The sequence below is a fragment of the Arabidopsis lyrata genome (genome assembly GCF_000004255.2).
Source record: "Arabidopsis lyrata subsp. lyrata unplaced genomic scaffold ARALYscaffold_6, whole genome shotgun sequence".
Classification (NCBI taxonomy): domain Eukaryota; kingdom Viridiplantae; phylum Streptophyta; class Magnoliopsida; order Brassicales; family Brassicaceae; genus Arabidopsis; species Arabidopsis lyrata.
Genome location: NW_003302550.1, coordinates 5328764 through 5350417, shown reverse-complemented (window position 1 = coordinate 5350417; position 21654 = coordinate 5328764). Strand labels below are relative to the sequence as shown.

Here is a 21654-nt window from a genome sequence, read left to right as displayed (position 1 = left end):
CATAATCTTAAATGGGCTTATTGATGTAAAAAAAAAACGTTAATGGGCTTATAATATGAGAGCGCAGATCTAATTCAGTTTGACATTGCGTTGGTTTGGTGGTAGGCCGAAATTAGGCCCATTTTCTCAGATACAACATGAAATATTCAGATCAGAACCTAAAGTAGCAACATATGTCAAAACAAGTCACCTAGCAATAGTATTAGTAGTAGCATGAAAAATAATGAATATAAATATTTAATACACGTTTTCATGCGTTAACGTTACTCGCAACCCCAGAAGATACAACAATAAAAGACATCAATCGGGGTATGCTCATTAGACTCCTACAGAATTAGATACTCTTTCGTTCTTGCTCATTTGACAAATCGCACCAAGAAAAGGCCTTAAGTGAAAAATAAATAATCAAGACCACCCACCAAAAAAAAAAAAAAAAAGAAGATGGGGGAAAACAATTGAAGAAGGTGGGATGTTGAGTAAAAAAAAAAAGAAGAAGAAGAAATGGTGGGCAGGTATTTTTATTGAGAATATGGTATTATATAAAAATAATAAATAAAATAGAGTATAATAGTTAAGAAATAGTCCTACCATAATGGAGGACCATGAGATGATCAGAGGTAGATGAGTTTGGAAGCAAAGTAATGTTTTGTGAAAGAGAAGGATTGTCTCTGCTTCCTCTCCATATTGAATCTCTCACGTGTTGTAGTGTCAACACTGGCTCCAGTTCTTGCCCTCTGCATCTTATCTCTACCTGCTTTTCATTTTACGAAAAAAATAAACACTATTAGTCCTATATATGTACCATTAACATGTTAATCACTATCAAAACTAGATGATTTCTAGTTTTTAAAACAGACCAAGACTATATTATATCAGGGAGTTTTTCTTTCTTGGTATATTAATATATGATGGGGTTATGAAATATAAATGTGATAATAATGGGGTTTAATGAGATCATTGCATCGTAGGGGTGACGGAGTGGAAAAGGCCACGTGTCATGGTGGCTACGCAATGCCGTAATTATGTCATCTCTACTTTACTTGTAAGAGATTCCTGATTTTCTAAACACTATGCTTTTTAAAGAACGAGCAACACCAACAATGACACCACCACTTATTTCACATATAATAAGTTAAAGAAAACTATGCAACACATATTCGCATAATAATTTACTTGATCATATATTTGAATGGTACCCACGATTTCCAAATCTTAATCATTTCGTGGCCTACCCTTTTTTCTACCCGTAATGTATTTCAGTATTTTCCAATGAATCTTCCAAATAGACTTTTATGTTCTGTCGTTGTCGTATTTTCTGAGTATTCAACTAATCATGAAAAAAAAGTTATATTATCCTATGATTATTATCATTTTCTTCTCACTCTTGTAATTTATATATTTGCTTGTCTTAAAAACAAAAAGAAAAAAAAACTTATTTCCAACAGGTATAGTTGTAGAAGAAATGAAGAATATAATATGAAGAATTGTGCCTAAAAAAATGTTGAATATTAAAAATAAAGTTGATTTCTAAACGGAGGAAACTCAATGGAGACACTACCCCATGAAAACTTCACCATCATCTCATGCACGTCTTCTCTTTACGTTTTGTTGACTAAGGTTTGCGACCCAAAAAGCATTTTAACTCGCACATTTTTTTCTTTATGTTTTTCTTAGTGGGAAATGGGAATATAAATTTTCTAATAATGTAGTTGATGCTGTTAGATATACCATGTATTAATTATCTAAAACTAAAACATACCAAATGAAATACTCTCCACGGTTGTTATACATTATCCTTATTCTTTTTGTTAGCATTATACGATAATTAGCATATGAAAGTGGTGTTTTATCTCACATATCAACATCTTAATATTTATATTTAACTATCAACGGACCCACATAAATATATAATCAATTAATGTAAAATTGAAATATAAAATAGGGACCATAGCAGTCGTAGTCGGAATTGCATATATATTAAAAATGGTTTGCATGCATCGCATCACTAACTTAAAAGGATATCATGTACATGGCTCCCTTATCTGCCCTTTAGTGCCATTTTGTTCCTTTTTAAAAAATGCAATTTTCTTTCAGCACATTAAATTACAATGATTCTGTTGTTGAAGGCGACTTCATGCATTGCTTTTGCCCGACGTAAAATACATTATTTATTCATTACATAGATGTCATATATGCTTATATATAAGTTGCATTCCAGCTTATTAATATGTTAAAAATATTTACTAGCTTTACTAAAACACGTAGGACTCTGTATATTTGTACAACATATGATACCTAGATTTTGGAAGTTGCATGCTTTTTATTAAATAGACATAAATTATATTAAAATTATGTATGAATTTTGGTAAAAATATATATAATCGTGAATTTTGTATAAATAGATAGTTGAAATGTGATCTAAAAGTTAAATTCATGACATTTTTGGGTTCGTAATATACTTTATTGATATTTTTCTGAAAATTAATATAGATAAATAAATTTGAAAGGACAAATGCAATCTAGTAAAAGGATTTGAAGTAATAACTACAAACATTGGGCCAATGAAATTTAAGAAATGGAGGTCTCAAATGTTTTTTTTTATATTGGTGGGACTGTTTCGGATTGGTTGCTAAACAATAAGGTACGACGCTTTTGTTTGCCTAGCTGATAAGAGGATTTTCATTCAGAGTTTCTCTATAAACATGGGATTCACCGATGGTTCCTACTATGACAGTCAAATTTTGGAAAAGTATATTTGAAAGAAGAAATAACTAGTTTTATGAAAGTGATTTTTTAAGAATATTTTGCATTTAATTCAAAAGGTTAGATTTTATGAAAAAAATCAAAAGGTTAGATTCTAAATTCAATGAGTCATGAAGATAAAAAGACATAAAAAATCTATTTTGTGACAATATACATAATTTTGCAAGTTTTCTAGTATTCGTGTCAAACAAAGATGGATTCCAGAGGTCAAGAATGGCACATTAAAGTCCAAAAATGAAATATAGATGTTGAAATATATCACTGTTGACATATAAATAATTAATTAGTGATTTGTGCTAGTGTTGTTAATTGTTACTATCCCGAGCATTATAATTATACATATCTATATATATATTTTTGGATGATTTTTAGCAAATAAATCCTGGAGTTGGAATGTATTTACAAACAATGCCATTGAAGTTAATTCTTAAGATTTAAAAAAATTAATTAAAGATATTATTCTAAAAATCGTTCCTCAAATCTCCTCCAACTAATTACTTTAAAAATCTCGATAATAACTATTCCGTGATTTACTGTAATCTTCAAATATATTTGGTATGATTTCTCATAATTAAAGATCCATCATTAATTGCAATAATAAATAAAAACAATAATTTCCTTTTATTTTAAAAACTTTCTAACGACAAATGTATTGCAAAATAAATAATTTCCTAAAACAATTACAGAACCTAATAACTGTTGTAGACTTTTTAGGAAAATAATTACGTAAATATATAACTTGAAGATAACAATTACTCATCAAATCTTTTTTTTTGTTAATATTGTATCATAACAAGACCTAAATCAATGGACTACTTATTCTCTATATTTAAGTGAGGTTATTTAGTCATCAAATCAATGTGCATGGTTCCACTCTCGCCGTCCCTCACTCTGCAAATCATTTGCTTCATTTTCTACATGTCTTGGACTAAGGTTCTTCCTATTCTTCTTTGATTTGAATCACTTACATCTCTTTTTTTTTTTGATAAATCACTCACTTTCATCTATAATATTTAATTCCATAAAAAGTTTATAATATTAATAATATTTGAACACTATAAAAATTATAAATATTTATACTATGGAACCACTTAAAAACAAACTTTTAAATTGACTCTAATTATATGTTTTCTAAACAAATGTGTTATTAAAAAAAATGATGTTTAATTTTACGGGACGGAGTTATATGGTGGGACGGGTTTAGATCGATAATAATACCGGAAGATATAAAAATCCTAGAAATAATAATCAAAATTCAATATATAATCTTAAACACTAAACAAAACAAATAATATTAACAAAATAATTACAACTTAAAATTTAAAACTTTTTAGTTAAAAAGTCGATCCGCGGTGTACCGCGGGTTAAAATCTAGTTATATATATATTGACAAACAATATGTTATTAAAATAGATTATATTAAAAGCAAACGAAAACAATATTTTAATTACTCTTTCCTCATAACATCTTGTCAAAGATTGTGGTTTGCGAAATACATTGCATTTTTTTTAACAAAAAAAAAAAGAAATACATTGCATTATGTACGTGTGTAATATTATAGATTTTGAAAAAACAGTTATGATCCAATTATATTGCTTAAAAAAATTAATTTGATTCTTTATGCCACTAAACTGTACATACTAAAAAAAACATTAATACCTCATATTATAAATGATAGTGAATATAAAAATTGATTTATGAGGTATATCAGTAAAATGTTTTTTTTTTCTAGAAGTACTTTAACTAAGATATTTTTTAACCTGGTGGATTTTGAAAAAGTGACTTATCAAATGGAATTTCCAGTACACATGGAAGCCATCTGAACAAAGCACCGAAAAAAGAATATTTTTTTACTTTCAAAAGCATCTAGAAAATCTTATATATTTACAGTTAGCAAGTTAACTGTGATATAAAAAATTCACTGGCCCAAAAAAAAAAAAAAAAAACTCACCGGCCAAGACTAAGACGTGAGGTTTGAGATTACATCAAAGAGTTGTCGGCGGATTAAAAATGTTTATTTGGTCACAATTTGTGGTTAAGTGTGATTGACCGTGTAAATATTTGTTAGGTGATCTACTAATAAAGATTTTCATCAAAATTGCAGTAAAAAATTTTGTGACCCGACAAATTTGTAAAATTATGTTTCGAGAAAAGCAAATTATCCATCATCACACGAAGATGACATCCTCGGACCAAACATATTCCATGAAATGAAGAAATCCACAAACCAGAAAATGGTTGGATCATTAGTTACATGCATGATCCATTTTTAAAAATTTTACAAGTAGCCGGATCGATCAAAGTTCAAAACTAGTGATTGTTAAGAAAATATAGTGGAGAAGTTAATTAAACAAAGTCCTGCTGATGAAGACAGCGGGATGTGTGATTCCAAACAAAAGGAAAACATCTAAAATTTGGATGGATAGATGTGGATGGATGATGGAAAATTTAAGAAAGTGCAGCACTTAAAAGAGGATATGAGTATGATTGATGGGGAAAGGTTTTTCAAGCACCGAATTCATTAGGGGTTTGTGAAAGAAAGGGTCCTACACGAGACACTAACGAACAATTAGCTAAACCCTGGCGAGTGAAAGAAGTTGTTGGTGTTGATGAGCCAATTCTAACATAAGCATGACGGTTTCGTTAAACCTCAGTTTTATTACATGCTTTTCATTTTTAGTGTACGTGGAAGAAAGGAAAAAAATGAAAGAAATGCTTTTACTTTGTGAGCATAAGAAACTATTTCCTGTTGAAATGTTTTTACTAGGTTGGAAGAGTAGAGCTACAATATTATTTACAAAATTCATGTGGAATATATAAATGAAAACGTAATCATAATTTTAATTAAGAAAGGAAAATATGGTGTATTACAATATATTTTTTATAAAATCAAAAGTAATAACTCAAAAGAAAAAAAGTATAGCAATTTGTTTTTTTTTACGCTCATCATATCGCAAATAAAGAGCTGAACTAAGAGCAACTCTATCCACGAAAACCTCACAAAATTTCTCCAAACAAAAAAATTTGATACTTAATACTCCCTCTATTTCAAAATGTAAGATGTTTTGGCTAAAAGCACAAATTTTTAGAAACTAAATAATCTTCTTTGTTTTTATATATTCTACACTAAGAACATAATTTAATATTTTATTAAAGAGAGTTTGGCCAATGAAATTTTATACTGCAGAATATAAATAGTCACAAATGTATAAAAATTTAATTTTGCATAGAAACTTGAACATTTTTGTCCTAAACATCTTATATTGTGAAACAAAATAAAATAGCTAAAACATCCTATAATATGAAACAGAGAGAGTATCATTTAATATTATAATCAAATTTTGAGAAATTAAACCAATAATTAAGGAAAGACAAGGTTTTAGAGAGTTCTCATAAATATGTCAAAGTTTTTCATTTGAGAATACCTCTTCACTCATCTCTTCTTTCTCTATTATTTTTATTTTCTTAATTGTAAGATTTCCACTTTAAAAACCTTCTAATGGAAGTGTTTTAATGTCACTAAAGTTTTTAAGTAAGACAAAAAGTAATTATCGTTGGAGTGTTTTGATTTATTTTACTTAAAAAAAAAAAAAGAGTTGGTTAAATAAAAAATGAGACAGTTGACAAAAATTCATGGGGCAAAAAGAAATATCAAATTTATGGAATACTTTTAGCTTTTAAAACCTTTTGTTTTCTACTTTTCTTACGTCTAAAAAGTCAAAGGAAACTTAAAAAGAGGGAGAAAGACAAAAATGAAAGAACAATGCCCCCACGAAGTCAGATTATGGCTGCCTAATCATTACATTCATGTTTATTATTCATTCTTGATACCTTTGCCTTACCGAAATCTATCATACACACACATTCACATCAATATATATATACATAGACACATGCATATTACATATATATATATGAATGGACATAATTGCAACTTTAATTTATGATCAACTAAAAAACAGCCCATAATGACTTTGTGAACGTAACCCTATCTTTGGTGTTCGGGTTTAGGGCTTGACTGGTTTAAACGCAGCGGTTTCGGAAGTTTGCGGAAGCGGATGGTTGCGGTTTCAAGCGTTACTAAGCGTTTTGAACGACTGGTTTAATGTTTGAAAATAGATGCGTTTGCGGGAGTTTTATGACTGGTAAATCAGCGGGTGCGATAGCAGTTAAAAAAAAAATGACAAAAATAATTAAGAAATATTACTAAAAATAAAAATAAAAACAGCAATATATTATTATGATAATATTAGAAAAATTGAACATGCTTAATAATTAAAACCATAAATGAAGTACTAAATAATTATTCAAAAATAAAGAAATTTTAATACAAGATTATAAGTATAGGATTAATATATATTATACTAATTATAAGTAAACGTTTTTTTTTAATCCAACCGCTACCACCCACAAGCGTTTGAAATCCAGCGATTTGGAGCGATTCGAAACGGTATAGAGCGGTTTCCATAATTGGTACCAACCGCTAATAACCGCAACCGACCGCTAGCAACCGCTTGGCGGATGCTAGCGGGAGAACCAATCAAACCCTTAATACAGCTTTTAAAAGATCGAAAATAGTAAAATCAATCTTCAAATAATAGTCCTTAGATAGTTAGATCTATATCCACACTGATATACTGAAATGCTGACTATGCAATCATTCTTCTATCTGCGCTAATTAATACACTAGTTAACTAATTAAAGATCAAATTACATTTTCCATGTGCTGTATAAGCTAATTTTTATATTAATTAACTATTCAATATATGTAAAACATATGATCAAATATACACCTTATCTTATTCTTATCATATACCTTTTCTATCGTTTAGGAGAAACATATAAGAAATGAACAGCTTGTCAATGAAAACTTAATAATTTGATCAAGATATGGACATATCACATATGTTATGTGTATAGAGAGAGTAGAAAGATACGCATACCCACATATAATTTTATATAATCTCAATCTCATCTGTCATACTTCATGGCATGGCTTAATGTAACAAGCCAACAATACATAAGTCATTTGAGTAAATTTTAAACATTTAGTTGACCTAAATATTATAGTTAAATTTATCTGTGTCCCAGTTTAATAAGTTTAATATACCTCTAAGCTTCCAAGGAAAACATGCTTACAAGTTACAACCAAACGTATTTTAAACAACCGAGTACTGTATATCTCAATTAAATTTGTCTCATCTTTACAATCTTTTAAAAAATTGCAAGTGAATATATATACTGGTACACATAACACATTTCTAAATATTTTATATGCATTATCTTATACCATATATAAATGCATGGAAGAAAGGAAACAAGCAAATTCTACAAAAATAAAAATAAACACATATACATAATTAAGTTTAAATGATCTTGAAATGTGTATCTGATGCAATTTCGTACGACGTCGAAAAGATTCATGTGTGCGGCTTGCATCGTTTGGTAATAACAAAAGCATACTATTAATGACGTTCCATGCACGTTACAATCACTGAAAAATTAAATTATCCCTTTTTCCTTTGAGAAAAGAAGTCTCGTTTTTGTTTATGGTATTTATTCTTTGGGAAATTAATGTAATTATTAATTCAGGGATCATAAAGTTTTACTATAGCGTATAATCAGAAAGCGAGCGCAAAAATGCACAGATATCAATGATTAAAATTTGCACGAGAAGCATCGTACGTAATTATAGGGATTGAATTCTATTTCTTTCATCAACAAATAAATGGAAAGGACACTTTTTTGTTTCATGAAATATTCGACTCGTAAGATTTTAAATAAGTCAGCATGCATATGATATGAAGTTACTTTATTGTATCCATCATTTGAGATAATATAGACGAAGCGTGCGATATTGCTATAGTAACAGTTGTACGTCTAAATATATGTATATATATATATATATATATATATATATATTTAGGTATGTGTAGATATATATATATATATATATATATGTCTATGTTCATGTACGTATAATGTGACATGCATACATATATAATTGATGCAGTATGACTTCATATTCATAATCAGTATCTCTCCAAACTAGTTGAGCTATTTGTTTTGGTTATTAGTTGTTCTTCATTTTCGGTGAGCTAGCTAAATTGCTAAACAGAAACATATCTAAAGAAATAACTATTCTGGTTTTAAAATCTCCTAAATTAGATAATATATAAATATCTGATAAAAAAAAGCTAATATTTTGTTATTAAAATTTACTTACATTTTAAAAACGAAAACACACATAATTGCATTTAAAGAAATCAGATTCTATAAATCAATGTGGGTATATATATAGGTTAGTAGGTGGATTGCCATATATTTATATAATATGCATAAAATAAATAAATTAAAGGGTGCACTCATCTCTAATGAGAATTTGATCATATTTGACACTAATTAATGGCTCGCGACCGTTAATCAATTACGCCTAAACTATAAAAGTAGCAAGTAAGACAAAGTCGAAAAAGGTTGAAAATCAATTTATGGATAATAAGCATATAAAAACAAAGACAGAACAAAACGGCTTCTACCTAGCAACGACATCTACTTGTGACCTAATTAACATGGAGACACTTTTTGTGGCAATTTAGTTCCCATGTTGCTGTCATGTTCCTCAGTACACCAACCCCCATGAATATACCCTCTCCACGTTTGCTTATTTTCTTTTACTAATATGTTTCTGTTTTATCGTACTATTCTCACATCTTTAATGCTTAAAAGGTATTTTAACGTTTTAGATTTTTCTTTTTAAAGCTAAGGAGATTGTAGTTACGGCAAGCAACGTGTACTTGGAATCTAGAACAATAAAGTTAAAGAAAGGGAAATTAAAAGAATGGGATGAGAATTTTTTTTAGGAACCTGGGATTCGTGCTCCAATCGCAACTTATTCACCAAATATTTCATCAACAGTCGAACAGTCATCTTCCCGTCCCTACCAAATCCAGGAACATCAAATTTAATTAGCCATAAACTTTTGATAAAATTAACGTCGTTTTTTATGTGTTAGTTCTTATTAATTAGCTAGCTGGTTGAATAAAATAACGATAATGGCAGAGACTTAATAAACGACGAGTACTTACTTGATTCTCAAGTAGCTCTTTGGTATCTGAGGCAAGAATGGTTCTACTGTCCTAAAACATTCACCAAATAGAAAATCAAAAACTTTTAATGTTTTGAAAATATATGAACTTGAGAACACCTTATGATGATTTAAAACAAGGTTAGGAATCTTGAAAATCCGATTCATGGACCTTTACATAACATAGTCTCTCGTGACTTAAAAGTAAGCCTACTTACTGGTTTTGAGAAGCTTGAAGGAGAAACCAAATGCCGGAATGGGGCCGTCTGGGAGGATCAATGACTCGAAAACTCGAGCTAGGACCAGCCACCACATCCGGATTATCATTCCCTAATAACTGCGGCTGAAAACTGGAGCGGCCAAAGTATGGTCCCATCAGTGGCATCATCAAAGAAGCAGATGATGATGATGGTTGTGTTAGGTTTTGTGGGACAAAAGGCGTTCTAAACGCAGCCGCCGCCCAAGGACCAATCATATCCTGAGGCCTGTTATGGAACATCAATGGATTAATCATCATCCCTCCGGGTTGATGCTGATGATGAAAGAGAGATGACAATGGAAGACCAACTTCTTCTTCTTTATTTAAACCGCCAGAGAAAAGGTTAAGCTCTAGAAAAGAGTCTCTCCTAGCCGTTGGATCGGTTTGATGTTGCTGCCGATGGTCGAGATCCGGTTTAACGTCCTCCTCGTGGCCTATGCTTAACCGGAGCCACCCTTGTTGTCTCATCTCATGATCTTCGGCTTCGTTGTTGTTGTTATTATTATTATTATTATTGCTATTGTTGTCGTGGTCGTCGTCCTTGGAGCTTAACCTAGAAGTAGTACTCCTCGGCTCTTCTTGATCGGCCATGAAACTACAATCTCTCCTACAAACTTGGTGATGGTTATTATCTTTTGCCTGATGATCAGATCCTAAGCGAATTGCTTTGTTGTTGTCGTCGTCCTCAGAGACGGCAGCGAAGTGATGAGCTTTTTGTAATAACCTCATAAAAGCAAAACTGTTGGCAAATGCACATGGAAGAAGAAGCGTTGACGAGGAGGAAGAGGATTCAGCAGCAGAAACCATGGCAGAATCCGGTGACCGGAAAAGCCAAAAAAAGCCGGAGAGAAGCGAGACAAAGCGTTATTGATGATCTCAACATCAGGGGAGACGGAGGAGAGAAGATAAACTAGGGTTGTTAGATGGAGACCAGAGATCGAGAACTCTAGGCATGGTCGGAGACAGGAGAAGTCATGCTGCTAGTTAGAGAGAGAGATAGAAAGATAGGTAGAGAGAGAAAGAGTATATGTGTTTTAATAATAAGAGAGGAGGACAAGAGGAGGGGCAGAATAAATTTTGCAAATCTCACTTTCTATCAATTCTCTTTGTTTGGAATCTTGTGGAGATGAAATTTTTGCTGAGAAAAGGAGAGAGAAAGAAAGGTCAATGTTGCAATTATAGAGAATAATGGGCACTAAGGCAAAAAGCTTTATATGCGGTCAATCCTCTATATATGTTTTCAATTAAATGTTGTTATTTTCATACTAACGATCTCACATCAAAAATAAAATTTCATTTTTATCCTCACAATCTCAATTAATTATTAATTTTTAGATAAAATAATAATAATTTTATTATTTTGAATAAAATAATTTTATTAACATTTTATTTTATGTTGCCTAAAAAATTTAAAATTTCATATTTATTATAATTATTTTATTTTAAAATTCAACATAACAAATTAGCAGAAAATCAAAAATATTAAAAAATTATATTTACAATTTTATTCCGTCATCGCAATGTCAAAGAGACGTTTCCTCCTGGGATTCAATCTTCGACTATAGATTTCCTCGATTAATCGTTACGATAATCGCCGGTAAACAATCTACGTCTTCCTCTTTTGCCAACATCAAATTTGATAACCGTTCACTACCTCCTTTTAATTATATCCAAAATCTTAATCGCCACTAAAATTAATTTAATCTAATTCGTTGTGATGCGCATGATATCAACGAGCATTAATATGAATTTCTTCTTCGTCGTGAGAAACTCTCTATTTGAATTTAAATCTTTCACGAATCAAACTATTTTCGACAAAATCTCTATCTGAATCTCATCGTCTTTCTCAAGATTTATCCATTCATAAAAATAGCTAATTTTTTTTAATACTTTTTAAATTTTTTGCTAATTTATTTTATTTTGAATTTTATAAATAAAATAATTGTAAAAAAAAAAACTAAATTGTTTTGGGATAATATAAAAATGAAATATTAGTTAAAAGTAAATTTTCTTTAAATTTAATAAAACTAATACCACCTAATCTTAAATTAATAATTAATTAGGATGATAAGGGTAAAATTGAAATTTTATTTTCTTGTGAGATCGTAAGTATAAAAATAATAATTTTTAATTGATTGAGTATTAAATCGCATAGTTTAATGAATGTATATATTTTTCTTCTAACCGAAAACTATTAGGTATTACACGTCCAAATAAAAAATAAATGAAGTTTCCTTTTTTTGGGAATTTTCCTTTTTCTATTACATCATTCATACACAAATGTACTTTCTTTTCTTTTCCAGCCACCACATATACACGGCCTTATAACAAAAATTGAAAGATTCCAGATAAAGAAACTGATGAGATTTATTATCTGGATCTCTTGAAATTATGAGAGGTTATAATATATGAGATATATATAACGGCAAACTAGGATTGAATCATTATAAAAAAAATTTAACACTACAAGTGTTTTTTATTTTTATAAACATGATGAGAAATTTCAATTTTTTAGAAACATAAGTTTAATTTTGTGCATTTCTGAATGCCATAAATTTTATTTTACATATTCAACCGTTAGATTAGTAGCACATTTGTCACTCCGGGGAGGGCCAAGATTTTTTGTCGCATATGTTTGGGAGTATTTACGACGTGAATTGTTCACATATTGTTCATATTGGTTTTGTCACTTAATTAAAAATATCATTTGAGATTATATAATTTTTAGAGAGTTCATTCAAATCGCTCCAAATTACTTAGAATGATTCCAAGAGCATAAATAATATTGAATGTACAAACTACATAGATAATTGTTATAGTGAAAGTGAACCAATCCAGCTGCATTGAGGACTCGAGCCACAATAATATAAAATTAAATATAACTAGTAATTTTCCTGCGTCATCAAGCCAACAAAAGTTTGGAGATATTTCGCACATCTGTTCAACGTAAATAAGATATTAATAATACATGACAGGAACTACAGAGTATATATGTATTATGTTGTATACGTGATATAATTTTTATTTTCCGTCTCTCATGATTTATTTCAGAAACTTGGAAGTATATTAAGTGTAATGATATACACTCATGAGGATCGGAGTACCATTTTATATAACTTCGAATTTCCATTTTATAGTTCAATATTTTGTCTTATTTGATCGTACTTTCAGGGAGAGAAGTTGAACAAGGATGAGTTAAAAAAATAAATGCGATACCCTAAGCATAAATATTATTAGATGGTTAATTTGTGAATTTAAAGATTGTTTCATGGTCATTTAATCTTATTTCATATATTTGAATGGGGAAAATAGTCAATAAGTTGACCGAGTCAAATTATAATATGCATATTACGTTTTTCTTAATCTTAAGTTCAACTTATTTTTTTAGTTAAAGAACTTCCCCTTTCTAAATATGTTCGTTTTTGGTATTTCTGGGGTTAAAATTAAATAAAAGCTGGGTTTATCAGTAAAGCCAGAAACGAGAGGAGTGGAGTGCGAGGCATGATGACATTAGACCTGTCAAATTTCAATTATTTAGATATGAAGTGTTTAATAATCCCAAGAACAATACTTAATTATTCCTAATGAAAACCACGAATATTTAAGTCACTGATTAAAGAATACAAAAAAGACGCTTGAAGGAGTTTGGCATGCACCGAAAATGATGATGTTTTGGGTTAAAAGCTCATTTCCCGAGATCATACAGCAAAATATACAGACTTCTGATGCTTTGAGAAACAATGTTTCTCATGGAATTGTACTTCTATGCAAAACCATGTGCTCCCCAACAATCTTGAGCTAGCTAGTACGTTTTTATTAATAAAATAGAAAAAACCAGTTGATCCCAATCTGCTCCAAATTACCTAGCTAGCTCTTATAGTCTTGTTGATAGTGCAACATTGTTGAACTAAGTGGCTAAAAAATGCTAAGTGTTCGAGACACTCTCTCAGAAATGAATTACAGTGTCGTCTAATAATCTATCGAAGTTAAGGCAAAAGTAAAGTGAAGACTTCAGCTCATTCATCGTTTATTCTCTGTGGCTTTACGGCTAGAGCTCAAAATAAAAACAATTGGAGTAGTTCGTACGAGGTGGAAATGAAGAGGGACTTGGAGAGCAAGTGCGTACTTTAGAACGGTCGATTAGGGTGGTTCTCCAATATAGAGCTTTGACTCTGGTTGATCAAAACGTGCAATTAATATTAGGATAACGGGACCTTTCTGGTTGATTCTAATGTGGTAATGATGATTAATTTAATTTGATTTTCCAATATGTATATGGTTTATATCCCAATCACATTGGTGTTCATTGAGAAACAAGCCTAGCTAATCCGTTTTTCCTACTTGAATCTTCAACAAGACATCAGTCAAACTAGAACAAAAGCTCATAAATCACAGTTCAAGGAGATATATAGTTGATAACACTCTAAAACAAGTCTAGATCATATCATAGCAAGCTCTAATTAACTAGTCAAATTAGCATGGTGAAAAGTGCAAAGCCCAATATATATATCAAGATAAATAAAATAACTCAGACATTCTAATTCCATCAAATTATATAGGGTTCCATAACAAAAGATAAACCCCAACCCATAACAATATATATGGGGGTAACTGCTCACAACCCCTAGTAAAAACAATAACATCATTTTTTTAAAAAAAAATAATAAAAAAAAAGGCATAAGAATAGAAAACGAAAACAAAACCGAACGAGTTTCTAAAATATGTCTTAGTTCTAGCTTGAAGATATCTTTATATTGGGTTAGAGATGTACCTCAAAAAGTTCTAAGCCTTCTTTAGAGAATTAATTACGGATTTTGCGATTTTTCATAATGGCATTTGTGGATTTTGCCATTTTTTGAATAGTTTGTGGATTTTACCATTTTTCAGGTTCCAAAAATATGATTTAACATGCGTTTCACTCGTTATGTTTGAGTTTAGTCGGTTCCATTTGTTATTAGGGTTTAGTATTTGGTATAAAGTACGTATTTTTGCAAAAACAAATCATAAATACATACATTTTTAAGTGTTAAAAAATGGCAAAATCCGTAAACTATTCAAAAAATGGCATTTTCGTAAGTTTTCCCAAAAAAATGGCATTTTAGACAATAATCCCTTCTTTAGATCTTTCAAAAAGTTTTTTTTTCGAATAGAAAAAGTTAGGTTAAGAATAGTGTTTTTGGAAACTCTAGTCCTTGTGGCACGGCCAAGCTGACTCTCCAAGTAAAAAATCAGGTTACGAAAATTTGTTTTAAATTGTGAAAATTGTGGGTGTATATCTGAAAAAAACTACACACTAAATGTAAACGTAAAAGTAAATACAAACAATTGAGGTAGACCCATATCACGCTGAGATGGTGGTATGATCATAAAGCTTAACAGTCCTTTCCACCTCAATTAATTTTGAATGTTTCCCTTGTTGCCAGTATGCATATTATTTCAGCATTCCTACTTAATAAGAAAATTCTTTCTTGAAGGCACTCTTAGATATCAACATTAGTGCATGGTCAATAAAGAACACAATGTATTACATCAAGAGGACATATATTTACATGCATAGAGAGAAAGAGAGTCAGCTTTTGGTGGAAAAGGGGAATTGAAAAGGTTGAGAGGCGTGGCCTTTGGTGACATTGCATGGGGCATGAAATGACTTAGCCTTTGAATCAAACCACAAAAAACGCTGTATCCCTTTTGTCTTTGAAAACCAAAAGGTTTCAAAAATTATGATATCGAAGTCTTGTTACAATAAAGGAACGATACACCAAAATAGAATTATGTAAAACTGGTTGAGCTTGGATGAGTATATAAACAATAACTCTTTGATTCCATTTTACTTTTGAATGGTTTGTTTAGTTTTTTTTGTCAACGTGACTATGCCATTTATTTATTTTATTTTCCATATATTAGAGTTAAGTTATACTTTAATTTGTAGTAGATGGTAGAAAAAAATTTAGCTAATGTTTTTTTTTTGTTATAAGATATTAATTTTTCTTAGCTAATGCATGTTGCAGACTATATCTATTCCAATAGACTTTTGAGCTTAGATCTAAGTATCTAACATGTACATAACAATACCTATACGTGTGTACTAAGAAATAATATTCATGGGACCAAGTAAGAGAAAGGACAAAATCTCAGATACAAATAAAGCAAAGATTCCTTCTTGTTTATTTCGAAGATCATTTACTGAAAACAGAAATGAGAAAAAAGAGTTGGCTAAGCTAAGTGATCGATCGTTTGTATGCTAAGGTTGGATAAAAATTTGTATTCAAAATGATGTTTGTTTTGCTAAACTCATCAACACATGAGTTTTGATGCGGAGTTGATATTTGTAACTGTCGTCGAATTTGCAAAATTACAATTTGACATAATAACCGAGTTGGGAAGAAAACCTATGACTAAAAAAAGGATTACATTTTTTTTTTTGTATACATTGTAGTCCACATATGAAAAAGATATATAGCCGCACACGTAACAGTATCGATCGCTTGATCATTAAAATTTTTATGCGAGTATTTGTTGTTTTATGTATAAATTTGGACATGCATATTGGAAGAAAGGTGCCTTTAGGCAGGCTTATTGGGACAAGTAAAATTTGAGGCATATAGTGAAGTTGAGTGGAAGAGTTATCATTCCAATGTTGTAAAAGAAACAAAACTTTCTCTCTCTTTCTGCATTGCATGTTCCCTTTATTTACAACCATCTCTTTCCTCTTCACGTCTTAACGAATATTCTACTTTACAAATTAAATACATAGAGAGATACACCGATACATGTGCATACATAGAATATTATCCACTCTCTCGTTCAATGGTCAAATCAAATTTCTGTATCAACTTACTTCTCTTGATTCCAAGTATTTTTCATGTTTTTAAGTTACGGCCCACGCGGGATTCTCTCTCTTTTTTTTTTTTTAATCTATACATAAACTCCACTAAATTAGGTATTCATTCTCTGACATAGATTAAAGTTGATCGCAATTGTTTATAAAAAAAAAAAAAGGTTGATCGCAATATTTTCTAGTGTAATTTTTCGTTATAATATTACGCTGAAACATATACAGAGACACACACATATGTATACGTTTACAAATAATGACTGCCTAACTAAGTGAACAATCAAATCAAAGCACTACAAATGTCATGTATATCATGTGGCTAAGTCACGGTAATTCGTCAAACAATATGCATACTGTTGTGTTCACTTCATTGTTATTGGTTTAATAATAAATTGTTTTTTTTTAATATATATTTTATAAAAAAATTAAAAGCACGAAAAATGGTTACGCAAATGGACTCAAAAGTTTGTTGTAATGCTCATACAAACCACAAACTCATACAGTCATACATACAAATTTATAAAGAAGAGATAACCAAAATAGCTAGGAACCCGAGTCATGAATTGTGACTTCCAAACAGATCTTGTCATAGCTTCTGCTGCTATACCTCAGTGGCTCCTTTAGCTAATTAACCCTCTGCTACAACGGTAAATTGTTGAAGATGATATTCATATAATAGACACATTGATATATATATCCCACCTCTCTATTTATAGTGTTTTTATTTTTATTTTGTCGATAACATACATTTTCATGTTTTAAGTAGGATGGAAGGCAAAATTTGTACTTATAGATGCATTACTTTTGGTCCAATTGTTATACTTATCTTTTTGACAATTCATGGTTTGCATATTATTGGATGCCGTCCATTTTTTTACAATGACTTACACTATAATGTCTTTATGTATATATATTTCTTCTACATATACAGAGAGAATATTTGGAAGACATAAAAAGACAAGAAACGAACTAAGATCAGAAAACCATAAGCTAAAATTATTCGTCAGTTGCTGTTTTTCGCATGGAGCCTATAACACAGAGAGTGTCAAAAAAAAAAAAAAAAAAAACAGAGAGTGTCCATCCGGAATCGCAATCATGACCATCTGCCGCTTCCATGCTATTTTTGAATGTGCTACATGTATAGTATATCTTTTGCTTTTCCAGTACACGTTATTTTGTTTTCTACTCCACGAAAATGTTCAGAATATAAAATGGGATTCTAAAATCTTAAAATATGCACCTTCGTTCGTGGTGGTAAATTGGTTTCGGTTGAAACATAGGCTCACTTTTCCCGTTATTAGCTCTCAAAACCCAAAACTATGTTCAGAATCACACGATTAGAGGGCCTAGATAAGCCTAGATAATAAACTGTGGGTGAAACCAGAGTGTAAATTCCAATAGCAAGATTTGAAATGAAAATGATCAGTGTTACAAAAACATTAATACCGATAGGATTTTCATTTCAAATGAAATCTTAAGTCGTCTTATTGCTCATGCTCATGCTCATGCCTTTGAAGTTTAGATCAAATCTAAGTAGGTTTCCAGTATGAAAAAATCAATCCCACAAGGCCAAAAAAAAAATAAAAAAATCAATGCCATTGATTTGAAAAGTTTAAACAAAATAAGAAATCTTACAAAAACTATTAGCATATGGTTTTATTAATACGTTAACGTGGACGTGGTCCACCTGAATTGAGGCCGTCATGTAATGGCGTAATGCCGTCCAGTTTGGATAAAATCAATTCATTTCGAAGGTAGACAACATGAATCTCGTGACACCTATATAATATAGTAACGAATTATCACAAACGATTTTTTTTTTTTTTTTATAAGAAACATCAACTCATTTCAAAAGGTTTATCTATAGTGAACTTACGAGAAATTCTTTACCAAAAAAATTACTTACTTCTCAAATTAGTCCGGCTCAATGAATACTGTTTTTTAATTTTCAATGAATACTGAAATATAAAATAAGAACAAACTAATTTCAAAACGCCCCTAGATTTTGTTACTGAATCAGGCAAAGAAGTACAAATTTTGGTAATTAACGACCCAAAATTCGGACGGCCCATGAAATATCGTTTAAAAACGGCACGCAGTTCACATAATTGAGATTCAGACGCTTCGCTGTCCATTACAGGACCAAAGTTGAGCATATCCGCATCTTCCTCGTAATAGAAAGAGAAAACACCGCTGAGCAATTTTCTGTCTTTTCATTTCCAAAAAAAAACGTTTTTTCAGGTGTCTCTCGAATTTATATAGGGATTTCGAATTCTTCTATTACCGCTCATTCTCTAAATTTTACGGTTATATATCTGAATTTTGGTAGTTGAGATTCATATTTTTCCAATTTCGCGTCTCGTATTTCATAGTTTTAGTTGATTTTAGGGTTTCGAAATTGAGACAATCATTGGTGTTCATGTCATTATGGTCTGGTTCTTCAATTATGCTCTTTTCCAGATTTTGGACATGTTAATTTCAAACCTTAGTTTCTGAGAGATCTGTAATAATCTTGCATAAGCTGACTTGGTTTAAATTATCTGCTCTGTTTAAAATTCTTAGGTTTATCGCATCTTTCTGGAGGATCTAGCCGCTACTACTACCATGAAGTTCTTGGAGTACACTAACCTAGACAGGTTTAATTTTTTTTCTCTCTTTATTGTTGTCAAATTGAGAGTTATTGCTAGCTTTTTTTTTTTGTGAATTATGAGAATCAGATTTTTCCTATTTTGCAATTTTATATGATTTTGAATTTCAGATTGAATGTTTTTCTGGGTCATCTAAATCTCGGGGAAAGAACTATCAAAGGTTGCTTGGAAGCCTACTCTTGTAAGCACCTTGTTTGTGTTCTCGATCAATTATTCTTCTGGGCTACTACAAGGAAAATAAGTTCAAGCTTTTTTTTTTTTTTTTGCGATAGGCAAACATGCAGGATCTGATAAAAGATTGTCTCTTAGTTTGGAGAATGAGGTAATTTGATAGTATGATTGCAATTGACTTGCATCTTATAATTGCAATCAAGCATGTGTTTTGTACTTAATCATTGAATGTGTATAGTTGCTACTTGTTGACATAGTTGTTTTATCTATTGTTCCTGTCCCTTGAACTCAGATGCTCGATTATCTTGGGAAATCGTCTGACACTGACTCTTTTTCACCCGTTGATCTCTTGTTAAGCAGATCAAGGTAAGAGATCTAGTTACAGGGTTTTTCTTACCCAATTTTTAATGATATTTATTCGTCTTACGTCTATATTCTGGTGCTTATCCCAGTCGAAAGGCTTTGATCTACTTGGTTCTTACGCTCTATCAGATGTATCCGGACTACGATTTCAGGTAACTATTTGTGTTGTAAACATGAAAGGAAAACTATGTTTCTTTTTTGAAGGGGGGATTATGGGTAATGTCATTGTCAGCTTCTTGGGCGATATGGCAACCCGCTATATAATCCCCCTTTAAATCTGTGTGGGAGTGTTGTCAGAAGGTTTGACCAACGGTTCATTGAACTGTAGGAGCTGAGAGTTCAATTCTCTCCATTTCCCAAAAATCTAAACAAACTAGTTGTGTCTCAAGTATCTGATTGACTTGATAAGCTACAGCTCTGTTGTAACTCTGTCACTATCGCATTGTTTTTTTTCCTATTTTCTCGTTTCCAGCGCTGTCAAAGCACATCAGTTTTTTTCGGAGGAAAGCTGGGACACGTTTAAGCAGATTTTTAACAACTATATGTTTGAAGCTTCTAAGGTATTCTAAGTGTTAATTGTTTTCTGTTTAGATGGAAACTAGAAAAACCTTGTTTTTGCAAGGGAGAATCACTTTACCCTTCTTCAACAATTCTATTCTATGTTCCATCAAGTTTCTTTAAAGGATGATGATGTAATGGATCGAGTTATTATGCACAAAAGCTTATATAGAATATGTATTCTCCTTATATAGGAATGGACTGAGAAGAATGAGGATGGTTCCCTTCTTGAGGTAATATACAAGGCTCTTGATGAGGTAAGTTCTCTGTAATAAGAAATCTTAGAACCTGGGCAAGCGTAATGGAATGTACTAAATTATACAAATGTGAAACAGGTCGTAAAATTAGCTGAATGTGAGATATATGTTTACAACCCAAATCCTAATGCTGATCCTTTCCTCGAGGAAGGAGCAATGTGAGTTACAACAACTTTTTTTCTTTCTATTCGCTTATTGAGAGATTCTAGCCTGACTGTCAACTAAAAGGCTGCTTTCTTTTTCTTTTGGGTCAAATCCAGATGGTCTTTCTGTTTCTTATTCTACAACCGAAAACTGAAGCGCGTTGCGGGTTTTCGTTTCTGCTGCACGAGGTTAGATGATTGTCATCCTACCAAGTTGTCTTTTTCTTTCACAGTCTTCTTCTTCAAAAGTCTTTCCAACTCGAAAATGTTTGTTGCAGTAACCTGGCAAGTGATGCATTTCTCACTGACAGTCCTCCATATGGAGAAGATGAAGAGATCTTTGCCGACATGGATATGTGATCTCTGTATTGTAAAGCTGAGTTGTGTCTGTAGAAAACCGGTATCTATGTGTGATCTCTAGTCTCTAGGCTTGTATGAGTACAAGTCCAAGGTTAAGCTCTTTGCTTTCCTGTATCTGTGTAGTTGACCTGACTAATAATACTCTCTACTGTCATGTGCAAAAGCTTATCAGGCATTGTCGTAATCTTTTGTACCTAAATTCAACTGAAGAGA

At 31.1% G+C, this 21654-nt stretch overlaps 2 protein-coding genes across 5 annotated transcripts; one reads left to right on the top strand and one right to left on the bottom strand.

The window, feature by feature from the left end:
* Nucleotides 1–64: 64 nt before the first annotated feature.
* On the bottom strand, nt 65–11322 carry LOC9309673 (transcription factor mef2A). Of its 2 annotated transcripts, none has more exons than XM_021023709.1 (4): nt 10066–11322; nt 9849–9899; nt 9628–9700; nt 65–754 (listed from the first exon to the last, which is right to left on the bottom strand). In XM_021023709.1, the coding sequence occupies exons 1-4, from the start codon at nt 10911–10913 to the stop codon at nt 572–574; spliced, it is 1155 nt and encodes a 384-aa protein (XP_020879368.1). In that variant the 5' UTR covers nt 10914–11322; the 3' UTR covers nt 65–571. The 2 variants fall into 2 exon arrangements, with proteins under 2 accessions (XP_020879368.1, XP_002871556.2); XM_002871510.2 differs by having other exon boundaries at nt 504–751; nt 10066–11321.
* A 7749-nt stretch (nt 11323–19071) lies between these two features.
* Nucleotides 19072–21650, top strand: LOC9307626 (repressor of RNA polymerase III transcription MAF1 homolog). 3 transcript variants are annotated; one of them, XM_021023027.1, is made up of 11 exons: nt 19072–19182; nt 19504–19577; nt 19700–19770; nt 19862–19911; nt 20053–20126; nt 20213–20275; nt 20596–20683; nt 20876–20938; nt 21017–21096; nt 21199–21270; nt 21360–21650. In XM_021023027.1, the coding sequence occupies exons 2-11, from the start codon at nt 19546–19548 to the stop codon at nt 21439–21441; spliced, it is 675 nt and encodes a 224-aa protein (XP_020878686.1). In that variant the 5' UTR covers nt 19072–19182; nt 19504–19545; the 3' UTR covers nt 21442–21650. The 3 variants fall into 3 exon arrangements, with proteins under 3 accessions (XP_020878686.1, XP_020878687.1, XP_020878685.1); XM_021023028.1 differs by lacking the exon at nt 19072–19182 and adding an exon at nt 19229–19247; XM_021023026.1 differs by lacking the exon at nt 19072–19182 and adding an exon at nt 19279–19371.
* The last annotated feature ends 4 nt before the right edge of the window (nt 21651–21654 follow it).